This window comes from Thunnus albacares, chromosome 20 (genome assembly GCF_914725855.1).
Source record: "Thunnus albacares chromosome 20, fThuAlb1.1, whole genome shotgun sequence".
Classification (NCBI taxonomy): Eukaryota; Metazoa; Chordata; class Actinopteri; order Scombriformes; family Scombridae; genus Thunnus; species Thunnus albacares.
The window spans coordinates 1,940,228-1,953,719 of record NC_058125.1 but is presented as its reverse complement, the minus strand read 5'-3'; the positions used below and the strand labels follow the sequence as shown (position 1 = coordinate 1,953,719).

Sequence of the window (13,492 nt, the reverse complement as noted above, 5' to 3'; positions counted from 1 at the left end):
AAGCATTCCTAAAACAGGACCACGTGTCTAGTCGAGCGACAACAGTTCAGACCCAACGTGTGAATAAAGAAATATAAGTGTGGTCGGGCAAACCTGATGCCAGTGTGTTCGTATTTTTCATCGACAACGAGATGCTGAAGTCAGTTTCGGATTTCGAAAAAAAGGCAATTTCACTGCTTTTTTACATCCAGATCAAAACCCAATATACTTAGATTTGTCAAATCTGGACTAGATTAACAAGGAGACTGCAGAGACTCATTAAAACACAGTTTCACATGTGTGGAACCTTTATTCTATTTGTGAAAACTGAAAATAAATTGGTCTAATATGGTCTGGATGGAGAAATATCAGTGAAATCGCCCTTTTTCATTTTTCATGAATAGAATAAAGGTTTCACCAATCTGAAAGTGGGTTTAAACAGGCTTTTGCTATTATGTCAAACACCTTTTCCCTTAACCTTGAATCAGAAGCTAACTTCAGCGTCGTGCAGACGTTTTAGTGTTTGTCGCTATAATTTTAGAGATTTTACTTTTAAGGCAAGCTTTTTCTATTTCCGGCAGCCTGACACAGCAAAACACCTGACCAAAACGTCTGTAGAACGGCTGTTACGTCATGACGTGTTAACGCAGCCTTGGCTGTGGAGGCGACTGTGCTTCCCTGACAGTAATTTTCTTATAATTATTTTTTCGACATTCTTATCGCAGTGCGAATGACAGTCCGTGAGGGACAGAGACGCCTTTCATGTAGTGTAAACCATCGAAGAATCGACTCCATGGAGGTCGTGGACAGCCCGCTCAATCTCGTAAGTTTCGGTGTTGATGTTGCAATAACAGGCTAACGTTACTGTTGTTGTCCGGTAGCTTGGACATGCTACACGTTATACATTTTGGGGTTTTTTCCTCGACATAATGAGCATAAACACGTTTGACGTAGGAACATATTACTGTCATAGTACTGTTTTTATTATGCTGCTGTAACTTAGCTATACAATGTTAAGAGTTATTGTTAACAGCGAGGGGCGAATGTGTTCAGCTAGCTACTTGTTAACTTCTTTGCAAAGCCATTTGATAGTAACCGACTGTTAACAGGCTACAGTGTCCTCTACCTCGACAAAATGCCACCTCAGTTCTATTTAATCTCTATAATGCCTTGTCGTTGTCAATTAAGGACAATGGCAGAGATATTTTGTAATCAGCATTATAATTAAGACACTAGAGGATCAGTATTTAGGAGTATCTGTGTAACTTACAGTATTTATACATAATAAATATAGAAAGATAGTGACAAATGACGAGAAAAAGCAACATAGTGTGTCAGTAAGATTTTTTTCCACCACGAGTCTTCAGATCAGCTTGAGTGCTCCTTGTCATATAGTCTCCAAATCTCTGAACTCTACCGGAGGAATGACCAGCCTTCTTCCAAAAGATACTCCCTCGATAGCCTCAGTTTGTTCTCATGTATTGTCATAACATTCAAGTCACAGAGCTAAGCCTAAGAAAGATAAATCTCTGATGATCTTTGAAAAACTCAGAAGGTCGTCTAACAGCATGTAGATATTTCCAGAATCCTCAAAGACTCTTTGAACCATCTGGATAAAAATAATGTTCAGTTCACTGCATGATAAAAGAAATTGTAACTCATTTCACAGATTGAATCTATTCCCTAATCCAAACAACAGCTACAGCCAGAAATTATATATCAAAGACAAAGAAATGTCTTATTTATTTTTCATGTTATTTTCAAATTGAGCAAGGATACATGCCATTTCTGGGTACAGTTGTAGGGTATTGTTGAACAAAAGTGTCTTTGCATTTTGCCTTCATCAGATATGTCACAGCAGAGATGCAGACAGGAAATGGAAAGGGACAGAGAGGGGTAGGATATACAACAAAGGACCCCAGCTAGAATCAAACCGGTGACATCAACTGCCGTTCAGTAACCTCCTGGGTTTTTAAAGATGGTCAGGGATCGATGTGTCAAAAAAGGGGATGCTAAATTGCCTGTAGGTGTGAATGTGAGTATGAATGGTTGTCTGTCTGTATGTGTCAGCCCTTTTATAGACAGGCGTCCTGTCCAGGGTGAACCCTGCCTCACGACCAATGGGAGCGGGGATAGGCTCCACACCCCACGACCTTGCAAAAGGATAAGCAGGTCTAGATAATGGATAGATGGATGTTAATGCATGAAAGGCACAGCCTGGGGCTAAGTGGTGGAGAGCTCTGACAAATCTCCCATAGGTGTTCAGTTGTGTTGAGATCTGTTGACTGTGAAGGCCACAGCATATGATTTACATCATCTTCATATTCATCAGACAACGGGAGCCCTTTGAGCCGCATTTCAGAGTCATTTAGATCTTTTCCTCTCATCATCTTGATCCAAAATCAAGGTAAACAGGGTCTGCGGGGGTTTATTAGCTAATAAAGAATCCCCATGATCAGCATATTATCCTTGATATATTATTATGAAAATGCAATTAAAACAAATTCTACAAACTAGACCTGACTATTCTGACAACTTCTGACTGGTGCAAATAAGAATATTGTTCTAAAATGTATATGTATTAAATACATTTGAAGTATGGTTGAACTATTCTGATAATCAAGTAATTGTTTTGTCATTTTTCAAGCAAAAATGCTTTTCTTTGTCATATATGACTGTAAACTGCATGTCTTTGTGTTTGGACTTTAGGGTTGTTCAAAACAAGACATTTGAATACGTCTCACTGAGCTGTGGCAGATTATAGTAGACGTTTTAAACTTTGAATAATTAGCAGATGAATCGATAATGAAAATAATCATTAGTTGCAGCCCTAGTTCTATCAGTGTGGTGAAAGCAGTTCTGTCTGTGACCAAAAAGTTGTCCTTGGTTTTTGTGCTGTTGAATATATCTCCTGACCTCTGCTCCTCTTCGCCTCTCCTTCCTTTTTCCTCCACCCTCTTCCTCCTTATCTTCCTTCCTAAATTCTCTACACTACCCCCGTTTTAAACACTCTCCTCATCTCTTTCACTCCTCGCCACCTTTTTGTTTTTTGAAATTTCTCAACTCACATGTATCCGACTCTTTCCCTCCTCCCATTTCCCCTTCCATCTGTCTGTCTCTCTTCAGGCTCATCAGCAGTGCAGGAAGGCAGACCGTTTGCTAGCAGCTGGAAAGTATGAAGAGGCCATCACCTGCCACGGAAAAGCAGCAGGTAGGTTCTGTGACATTGACACTGACAGGTCAGTGAAGGTAACTGCTCTAAAACAAGTAGAACACATAGTGAACGTTTAGGGTAAATACTGGTATCAAGCTTTCTGTCTCATTCTGGATAAGCTGCTTGTCTAGATTATCATAAAGTAATCACAAGTATGTTTGCATACAGTCAGGGAGTATTTGGACAGTGATAGGGTTTTCATTGTGTTGTGTTTGAAATGAAACAGTGCTGACTCAGCTTTGGGTTATTGATAGCTGGTTGTATACAGTACGTAGTCCCTCATAGGACAGTGCAGCAGAGCAATGATACTAAACAGACAAGCAGTAAGAGTTTTGATGACTCAACAGTGGAATGCTGCTCTTGACTTGTCACATCAATCACCTGTTTGACAACTCTGACTCCTAACTTCAGCTTGTGTTGTTTATATTTTTAATGTTTGTCTTAAAATCATCTACAATTATATTTTTTTATGAGAATAATGTATTAAGTGACAATATGAAATGTAAGGGGCGTAACCCGTTGTGATGAACCTACAGAGAATTATCTGCAACTCTGTGGCTTCCTTCAGCCTTGCGGAGCTCCATGAGCTTAGAGAGTTCATTAATTAGCTAGTAAGCAAGGGTTCTCCTTTATAGACATAACAAATGATATCATAGGTATTGGGCTAAATTCATTTTTGATAGTTATAATAGTCTGTCACCAATGACTGTTTCATTTTCATGTCTTCATTTGTCCAGTTTATCTATTTACCAGCACTCTTTTGTTTCTATCTATACAATACAAGCTACAGAAAAGCATTTTTTAAAGCACTGTTGATGTCAACAGATTGATGCTGTTTAAACATCTTTAATGAATCAGCTTTCACTGTCATTTACTGGTCTAATAATCCTGCTGTTATGAATGGTTCTGGCCAGCTGTTTTGTTATGAGATGATCAGACATCAGCTATAAGGTGATTAGTAATTCTGAAAGTATGACCATAACTTTAACAACTCATTAGCAATCTTCACCCTGCGGCCACAACAGTAGCTAGCTTTGTGACTAACTCAGGAACTAATTGAGCCATATAAACTGTAAGCATGTGTTTTATAGCAGCTATCAGCGTTATACTGACAAGAGAATAAAATACAGGGCTGTTATACATTTACTGACTAGAACTGTCTTACTGAGCGTTGAACCAATAAACATAAAACCAAGTTTATCACCAGGGTTAAGTCGGCTTGTAAAATCGGCCCACTGATGTATCAGTCAGGCTCTTGTTGTTCTCCATAGCTAGTGTGGCACTGCCAGACCAGCTGTGTCTACATATTATGTTTACACTGTTGCAGTGCAGGAGAAAGATTAAAGCAAAATGAAAATGATCTTCTTAAATTAGTCATAATGAAGTCCAATACAGTATCACCAAACTAATGACAAGAGGTGAAACTGCACCTTTCTGCCACGGTGTCAACAAAAACTGAGCTAGTGCTGAAACTGATGCTAATAATAATCATTTCATTGGTTGATGTGTTTTTTTTAAAGGTAGGCTTTATTTGCTTTGGAAATGAAAGTCTGTGAACTGCCAAAAGAACAGATGCTCATCTCTCTGTCTCTCTCCAGATCTTCTGACAGATGCTATGAAGACAACAGAGTGTGATCAGGTCAGACTCTCTGGTTTGTCTGTTTGTGTGTGTGTGTGTGTTAAGTGAGATCCATGAACTGGTGCCTCTCCTCTGTTCTTTACCATTTATGCATTTATGCCCCATAAGATGAAAGCAATGTTTAACACGGCCTTCAGTCAGCTCATCTGGAGTCTAAAGCAGTGTTGCAACCAATGATGCACTAGTTGTATTGGGTAAAGCAGCATATATCAGCAGTAAAGGTTCAGCCTAAGATCCTACATGTAGATGTGTGAAATGGAATAGAAGAGCCCCATTATTATATTAATTATATTGATAACTGTGGCCTCTGAGAAAATGTGAAGGCCATTTCAAAGATTAATTAATTGAGAAAAAAATAGCAGATTGATTGATAATAACAAATGGGCTGTGTATTGACAGCAGTGTAATATATCAGTGTTCTAGTTAATATTCAGCTCTGTGGCTGCTGTTAATCTGTGTGTCTGCAGGCTCGTCTGTCCATGGAGCTGCAGAGGGACAGTCATATCAAACAGCAACGACTCATCCAAGAGCGCTGGAAGAGAGAGGCCCGTCGCGAGGCAACAAAGGCCCGACCCGGCCAGGTGCAGCCCTCCGGCAACCCAACCCTGCTCACCCAAACCCAGTCCGGAGGCCCGCTGCAGCCTCACGGCACCCTGGGCCTCTCAGCTGCAGAGTGCGGAGGAGGCAGGGAGAGAGAGTACGACACCTTGCTCTACCAGCTTCAGATTCGGCAGACTGGAAGCTACCAGCCTTTGACTCCACCTTGCCCCGGATCTAAGACCACCAAAGATGACAAAACTCGTCTGGAAGAACAACAGACCACCATCGAGGACCTGCGGCGCCTGGTCGACCACCTGATGGACGAAAACCAGCGGCTGGCGGCCGAGAACGAGCGGCTACGATCGGAGAACACCCGGCTGCGCTCCGAGGCGGTCGAGGCAGCAGACTTTGTGGAGCGTTCGGAGCTCTGGGTGCTCCCTCAGGCGGGTGGCGCTATGGGAACAGGGGGCGGGCAGGAGAGGAAAAGCACAGGGAAGGGGAAGGAGATCGCAATCCCACAGCTGCCACCGCTGGAGATGCCAGCTCAGGAAGATCTGTGTCTGGATGACCTGCCTCCTCTGGAGCTGCCAGAGGACATCCAGAATGAACTACAAGAGCTACTGGACAGGGATAAACAGTGATAAGACAGATGTCTCTCTCACACACACACACACACACACACACACACACACACACACACACACACACACACACACACACACACACATACACACACGCACTCAAACCAATACGGCTTTTGAGTTCAGATGCCAAAATGTTTGACACCTCAAACCCAGAATAATATTAAAGGCCGTGCTCTCCCTCACAGGCTCTGTCTGATTTGACCTCTGCTCAGCTGAAATATGTACAGAGCTATAATTACATGAGCTCACCAAACTCTCTGCTCTCATAAGAATAATAAAGGTGTAAGCTGCCCTGCCCAAACAGGAGCAACAAACCAACAGCAGAGTGATGGAGATGTCAATCAATCTGGTCCCTGGAAGAGGTCTAATCAGGCAAATGTAGTGAAAACATCTGTGTAGGTGCACCATGGCTTTAACGCTACTACCACTAATACATGGAGGAATACTTCACCCAGAACTAAACCATGTCGTTGTTATCTGCTCCCCATAATGTCAGCGGGAACATCAGTGAGGCTGTAATGTCACTATGACATCCAGTGAGCTCAGTATCAGCTCTCAGGTAGACAACCGGAGTTGACAGGAACATGTTGTTGAGACTTTCAGGTACTGTCTGAAGATAGCCTTAAAATAACTCAGAGCAACTCCAGCTACATAACGTGTGTTCTGAAGCTTAACGGAAGTCTTTCAAACCCATGAGTCAAATATCAACTGATTGATCCTTCTAGATGCTGCTGGAAAAATTGTATTCAGCAGAAAACTGAGTGTGTGTGTGTGTGATCTGAGTGGTAAAACAAACGAGACAGACAAGCACATGTAGGTTTCACTATCAGTGACGTAGAGAGAGCGGCCTTCTTCTCTTCCAGGAATCCAGGAGATAATGATGGACTTTTGGTCCCACGGCAGAATAGTTTCAGAACACGTCTATGCTGCAGGAGCTGTTTGGGAGTCAATGTGTGTGGCTATTTTCTGTCCTTTGGTGCTCTATCAGAACATGTTCCTGCTATGCTCAGTTGTCATGGAGAGTGCTGAAATGAAGTAGCACCATCACACTCACTGGATGTTACATTGACATACAAAACTCCAGCACTGTCTCAACTGGCACGAGGGTGAACACATAATGACTTAAGTTTTGGATGAACTGTTCATCATCATCCGTGTTAAGCACGAACATGACCATGTTTTAAATAAATGAAAGATGTCCACACACACACACACACACAGATCAGGATCTCATGCAGTGGGATTCAGTCACAAACAAGCATATTGCTGTTGTTGAGGAAAAACATTTTTATGTTTTCTGACTTAAATGAAAGGCTTCAATGATCATTTGTGTTTAGTGAATTTTCATGAGCAGGTCCTTGAAACCTGAAAACCTCCCCACCTGGAAAGCTGATTTATTTTATTTTTTTCTTTTTTGCTAACGGGTGTTTTTGTGTAACAGCAGCAATATACAGACACACACACACACACACACACACACACACACACACACACACACACACACACACACTCTGATGGCATGAACTGAAACCTGAGGTTAATGGGAATGAAGGCTGAAGTACACACAGGTGATAGAAGCTTGCAGACACATACTGTCACTGTTCACACTGCAAGCAACTGGGTTGATCCTCAGTATTCATTATGATAATGCTCTACATTTACAGGACAATAACAGTGAGACTTGTTTGAGTTTGAATCCATCACATCATACAGCAGTGCAGCTGAGAGCAGATTTACCTGACGTTAGGATTTTAACTTTACTACTATTCTTTTCAGTTCTACTTACTGGTTCCTTTCAATCACTGTGAAAGAAAGGAAACATTTGAAAACAGAATTTCAACACTGAAACCTTGTTTTCAGCTCTGCCAAACCCTGTTTATATTTTTATCTTTCAATCTTAAAAATTCAGCTTTTTACTCATTCAGAACCAGTCTCCATTCAGAACCAGGTTTCAGGGGTCATCCTTACTTGAAGCAATGTATGTATCAGTACCTGGTACAGAATGACAGGCCATTTTCCCAACACGCTGTAGTTCTGAAGCATATCAGTCAGTACCATAAAGTTATAGTATCTGGACACCCAGCCCTGATTACCATGCAATTCTAATATATCAAACACAAGTTACTGTTCATACCTTACAGTATGAATCGTAGAAGGCAAGAGTAACATAATCAGAAATCTGAAGTGCTGTTATGTGTATTTGAACGTTGGCCAGCAGATATGTGAATGGGCTGAAACATGTGAAACACTGGTGTGGTTCTTTTAAAGCTGCATTCATCCAGTTTTGCTCCACCAGAGGGCAAAAGAGCCCTGAGTAAGGTTGATAGAGACAGCTCTGGTCAATCAGTGACATATAAATCTGTTGCAGCTTACATGGTAGCTGTAACAGTTGCCTATTTACACATCCACTAGACACAGAGCAACATTAGCATTTATTTAGAGTCTGCCTGTGTCCAACTGATGATTAGCCAACTCCTGAGGGAAATATCTGTCTCTTTAGCTGTTAAAAGAGCTGTGTTCAGCAGCTAGTCTCTGACTGTGTGTGTCTGCTGTTTGCAGGTAGTGTACTGTAGGTCTGTCACAGATTTCTCACTGAAAACATCTGCTCGCTGTAACACCAACAGAGTCAGTGATAATTCTCTGATAAGCCTCTGCCTCCACATTATATATGTAAACATTTGATTATTGAATGCAGCTTTAAGTGAACTAAGCAAGCATTCAGTGTGTAGCAGTAACAGCTGTTAAAACATTCTTATCCAGTTCAGACATGTGATTGGCTGCCGACAGCTGATGCTGGTAACAAGGAAAGAAGGACTGGAGATGACATGTTGCTTGCAGTGTGAATGCATGTGGCATGTGCATGCACACACTATCACACACTTTGAGGCATTTGTACAAGTTCATGAACTGACACTTCAAACAGTATATTTCCTTACTGGAACAATAATGATATGCAGCAGTGGCTGCAAACAGGACATTATGCTGCGTTCACGACCTATGCAAAATCTGATAGATCCACATTTTCAACAATCAAATACTCAATAAAAATAGTTTAAGCTGTTAAATACTAAAATATGTTGCTTAATTACAGTCAGCATTAGGATTGAAGCTAATGCTGACGTGTGGACAACTGTAGAAAATAATGTTTTCATTCTAAATAAAGCTAACCCAGTACATAACTTTCATCACATCTTATCATTTCTGATCGTTGTACTTGAAATGCTTGACTTTTGTTTCATCATTGAAATGATAGTGTGTGATTTGCTGTGGAATATTTAACATAGTCATTGTGTGTTAAATGTGAAATCTACATTGATTGAACCTTGAATTTAAATATGTGAATAACTGTCAGGTTGTATTGATTATTATTCTCATAGGACGTGAATGCAGCATTAACATGAAGACAGACACACTTCATACGTCTACATCACAGCTAAAGGGAGTCACTTCTCACTCGCAATCGATGGCCGGAGTACAAGATGAAAGCTTAAACTGCCGGCTGGCCGGCTAGCATTAATAAAAAGTAGCCGAAACAGTTTCAACAACCCTCCAAAACTCTGTACCTTCTCAACAAACCCAACCCGTGCCTTGGACAACTCTGTGTCTCCTGTGGTGGCAGTCGCATCTTTGGATCTTCAGATGGATAGAAGCAGTTGTCTTGAACTTGTGTCCAACAGGATGAGCACTCTGACTGAAAACAACAGTTCTAAAATGATCTCAACTCTTCAGAGTGCTGCTCTTCTCCTGGTTTCTAACAAAAAAAGCCACGCTGTGTTTGTGACATACTGATTTGTATGAATAGAACAGGTTTCAATCTCATGCTGTGTGAGCAGCCGACCTGTGACGATCTCCTCCCTCACACCAAAGCTGTCTTTTGTGCTAAACTGACGCGTGTGACTGAGAGAAAGCTGTTTTTAAAAGTCTCTCTTGTGTTCAGCTCTCAATACTTGTGTCGCTTCCAACTGAATATCTCTGGTTGAGACTTTAGTTTCTCTCCTACAGAACGTTCCTCTTCATACTTTCAGCCTTATTTCACTGTTTACTGATGGCTCTCCTGCAGCTGTATCAGAGCTGTGTTTGAGCTGTGTTTTGTTAAGAGCTGAAACAATTAATTGATTGACAAAACAAGCAAAAATGCCTAAAATTCACTGGTTCCAGCCAGTCAAATGTGAATATTTTCTGTTTTCTCGGTCTTCTTTGGATTCTGGAGTGCTTTCAGACAACACAAGCGGTTTGATGATGATGATGTTACCTTGAGCTCAAGGAAATAGCAATTTTTCATTTCATTTTTCACTATTTTCTGACATGTCATAGATTAATTTAATTGATAACAAAAAATAATCATTAGTTGCAGCCTCAGTCGGGTTACAGCTAATGCAAACAGAGCATGTCCTGTTGCTTCACATTAAAAGCTCTCCAACCACTGGGAGGCTTTTATTGTGAAGCAGCAACATGAAATGCAGATTATTTATCACCAGAGCTTTGTTAGTGCTTTCGGTCAGTAGACCATTTTTTTAAATGTTGCAGGGAGGAAACGTAGAAGAAGAAACAGCCACGGTGAGCTGTAAGATGAAGAGCTGCAGACAACAGCACACTTCCAACACTTCATCAACAACGTCTGTTACCTGGCAGCGCTGTAGTGTGGAACGTGTGTGACTATTCTCAAACCAAGAACTGAATTCTTGGTGTCATAAAGCCGCACAAACATCATTTCTTTGGCCTCAACCAAAGTGGACGAGTTGACTTTGTCGCTGACGCAGCGAAGTCATGTGAAAGTCTTACGGACTCCCTCATCCTGAAGCTTTTTTTTTTTTTTTTTTTTTTGTTCCGTCTTTGCGAACATGAGCAGTGTTTGATTCTGCTGCTCTCAGGAGTTCAGATGGTTTTAGAACTGCAGACAGTGGAAGTATCTGACGTTCTCTCTCCTCACACCCAGTCCACCTCTCTCTCTCTCTCTTCCTCCTCAGACTCGTCCGCTGACTGTCACCATGTGTGTGTTGTTATGATATGTGATACTATGTGATTTGGAGTAATCATTTGGAAGACTGATGTGTTTTAAGTTCTACCACCTGGAAGACAGTAATGTTTGAGAGACTTGACATGTTATTGAACATGTGTGTTGTGTATGTGAGTGTCAGTGTTGGCTTGGGTTTGACTGATATGAGGTTTTGAAAGGCCACATCAGATACCTTTACCTACCCGCTGTAACCAACACTTACCTACATTTGTCTTACAGTTAACATCTTATGCCAGTATTTATCTATATCTTTAAAATGTCAACATTTCGTGGTTCAGAAATTCAAAGTATGCTGTTTTTTTTTTCCTCTAGACATGTAATCTCATCAGTAGAGCTGGGTATTATTTTAAAGTTTTTGATACTAATACCCATATAATACTGATTCTCAACACCAAAACTATACTTTCTTGAAATTCAAGAAATATAAACTTGTTTTTGGAGCACACCACTAATTTGACACATTAAGATCAGTTGATTTGTCATGAGGAGTACTACACAGCTGTGTAACGTGGTCTGTGGCTCCACAGGGAACTTTTCTAAAGTTTGATGACATCATCAGGGTGATGTCAGTTTCAGCTTGAGACTTCACATTTCTAACTGAAAGCCTGTGCTACAAACTGAGGGTGTGGAATTGAAAAGATGTGGGCTTTTATCAGGCAAAGAGTCTAATGAAAGTCTATCAGGTTGCATTGTGGGAACAGTAGGATACATGGTTATAAGTGGTGTGACTAATACTAGCAGTACAATATTGCTGCTTTGATTTTGATCTTTTAATCTGTCTCTCTCTAGCCCTCCAGTCAGTTTCCAAATGTTAAACGCTGACTTTACTTAAAGAAAATACACAAAAGAATATGAATCTAAACTAAAGAAGTATTCAGGTTTCAGACTCCCTGCTCGTCAGAGAATAGACACTAAATCTGACAGTGAAACATATCCATGCAGACTTGTCTCTAATGAATCTGATCCAAACTTCCTTCAGAGTCAGTTCCAGGTGTTTCCCCACAGATCAGTCTCTCAGTCAGACAAACTAGATCATATCTGTCATATCAGCAGACTAACTGAACCACACACAATTCATAACGACATGATAACGTTGGCCTCATATCTGTCTAATCGCTGTACACTCGTGTGCTGTCAGTCCAGGTGTGATGTAAGACGTATCTTCCCTCTCTGTTTTTGCTTCCATCTTCCCGCCAGCCTGTGGAGGGAGCAGATTTTTTTTTTTTTTCTTATTTTGTTAATTTGAATGAAAATACACATTAAATGTATTTGCTTGATCTACAGTGTAATGCAGTGTATTGTTTGTAGTTAGTCTTTAGTTCAGATAACTCACCTGTACAGCACATGCACTCTCTCAGTTTCTCATTGGTTGCCAGGTGACACCGCCGGAGTGAATGATCCTACACACCATCTGTGGTCAATGGGAATTCACTTTTTTCACATTTGAATACAGATTACAGTATCATCTATCATAATCCTTTGATTCTTTCATCCACTTTTCTGCTGCTTCTCTGGCTCCTTCCAACACAAGCGGTTCAAGCTTCTTCCTGATGTCCAGGCTCCCTCCCTCTGTGCCTAAAGATGAACCCAGACACTCATTTCATCTGCTTGTATCAGTGATCTCATTCTTTCAGTCACTACCAAAAGGTCATGTCCAAAGGTGAGAGCTGGTTGTTCCGTCTGCACAGCGTTCACAACAGCACCAAATGTTCTCATGCTCCACTTTACCCTCACTCCTGAACAAGATCCCGTGATACTTGACCTCCTTCACTTGGAGCAGCAACTCACTCCCAGCCTGAAGGGAGTAATCCTCTGATTTATATGAGTGCCAAACCCTCACTTATAGGCATTAAATAATATGTTCACAATGTTTCAAGTGTGTCTTAAAACAACAGTAAGGTGTCCATATGAAAGAGGTTTTCCTCACTGTAATCATTCCTCCTGTTCATACTGGATATTAAAAAAATCCCCTTCAAATGTGCTTGTAATGTAAGTGATGAAGGGCCAAAATCTACAGTGTGTCCACACAGTTAGTCATATCAAGTGGATATCTGCCATATTTACAGTCTTTTTAGCATCACGTTCCCTCTTTGTGTTTCCTCAGACAGTGTTTCTCTGTTAAGCTGTGGAGGAAGTATAGTAACAAAAAGAGGAACTTTGGCACTAAAAAGACTGTAACGTTGAAAGATATCTACTTGATTTGACTCATTTGGATGCTGAAGCTTCATATTAGCTTCAGATAAACCTTTAAATATATTTTGCACAGAAGGAGGACTGTGGATTTTGTCCTCCATCACTTACATAGTAAGTGCATTATGAAGGGATCTTCTAATGGTCAGTATGAACAGGAGGAATGATTACAACAAGAAAAACATGTTTCACTGTTCATCTGGGCTCCTGACTGTTGTTTTAAGACAGACTTGAAAAATTGTGAACCTGTCCTTTAAATCTCATCCTCA

General features: G+C 40.9%; 1 protein-coding gene across 1 annotated transcript; it reads left to right on the top strand.

Annotated features, from left to right (window-relative positions):
- Positions 1 to 595: 595 nt before the first annotated feature.
- nrbf2b (nuclear receptor binding factor 2b) lies at positions 596 to 12,310 on the top strand. The gene is made up of 4 exons (XM_044338483.1): positions 596 to 802; positions 3,106 to 3,190; positions 4,792 to 4,832; positions 5,300 to 12,310. Exons 1-4 carry the CDS (start codon positions 710 to 712, stop codon positions 6,011 to 6,013), a joined length of 933 nt encoding a protein of 310 aa, XP_044194418.1. The 5' UTR covers positions 596 to 709; the 3' UTR covers positions 6,014 to 12,310.
- The last annotated feature ends 1,182 nt before the right edge of the window (positions 12,311 to 13,492 follow it).

Coding starts and splice junctions, on each gene's coding strand:
- nrbf2b (XM_044338483.1), top strand. CDS start 710: ATGACAGTCCGTGAGGGACAGAGACGCCTTTCATGTAGTGTAAACCAT. Junction 803..3,105: donor TGGACAGCCCGCTCAATCTC/GTAAGTTTCGGT, acceptor GTCTCTCTTCAG/GCTCATCAGCAGTGCAGGAA. Junction 3,191..4,791: donor CTGCCACGGAAAAGCAGCAG/GTAGGTTCTGTG, acceptor GTCTCTCTCCAG/ATCTTCTGACAGATGCTATG.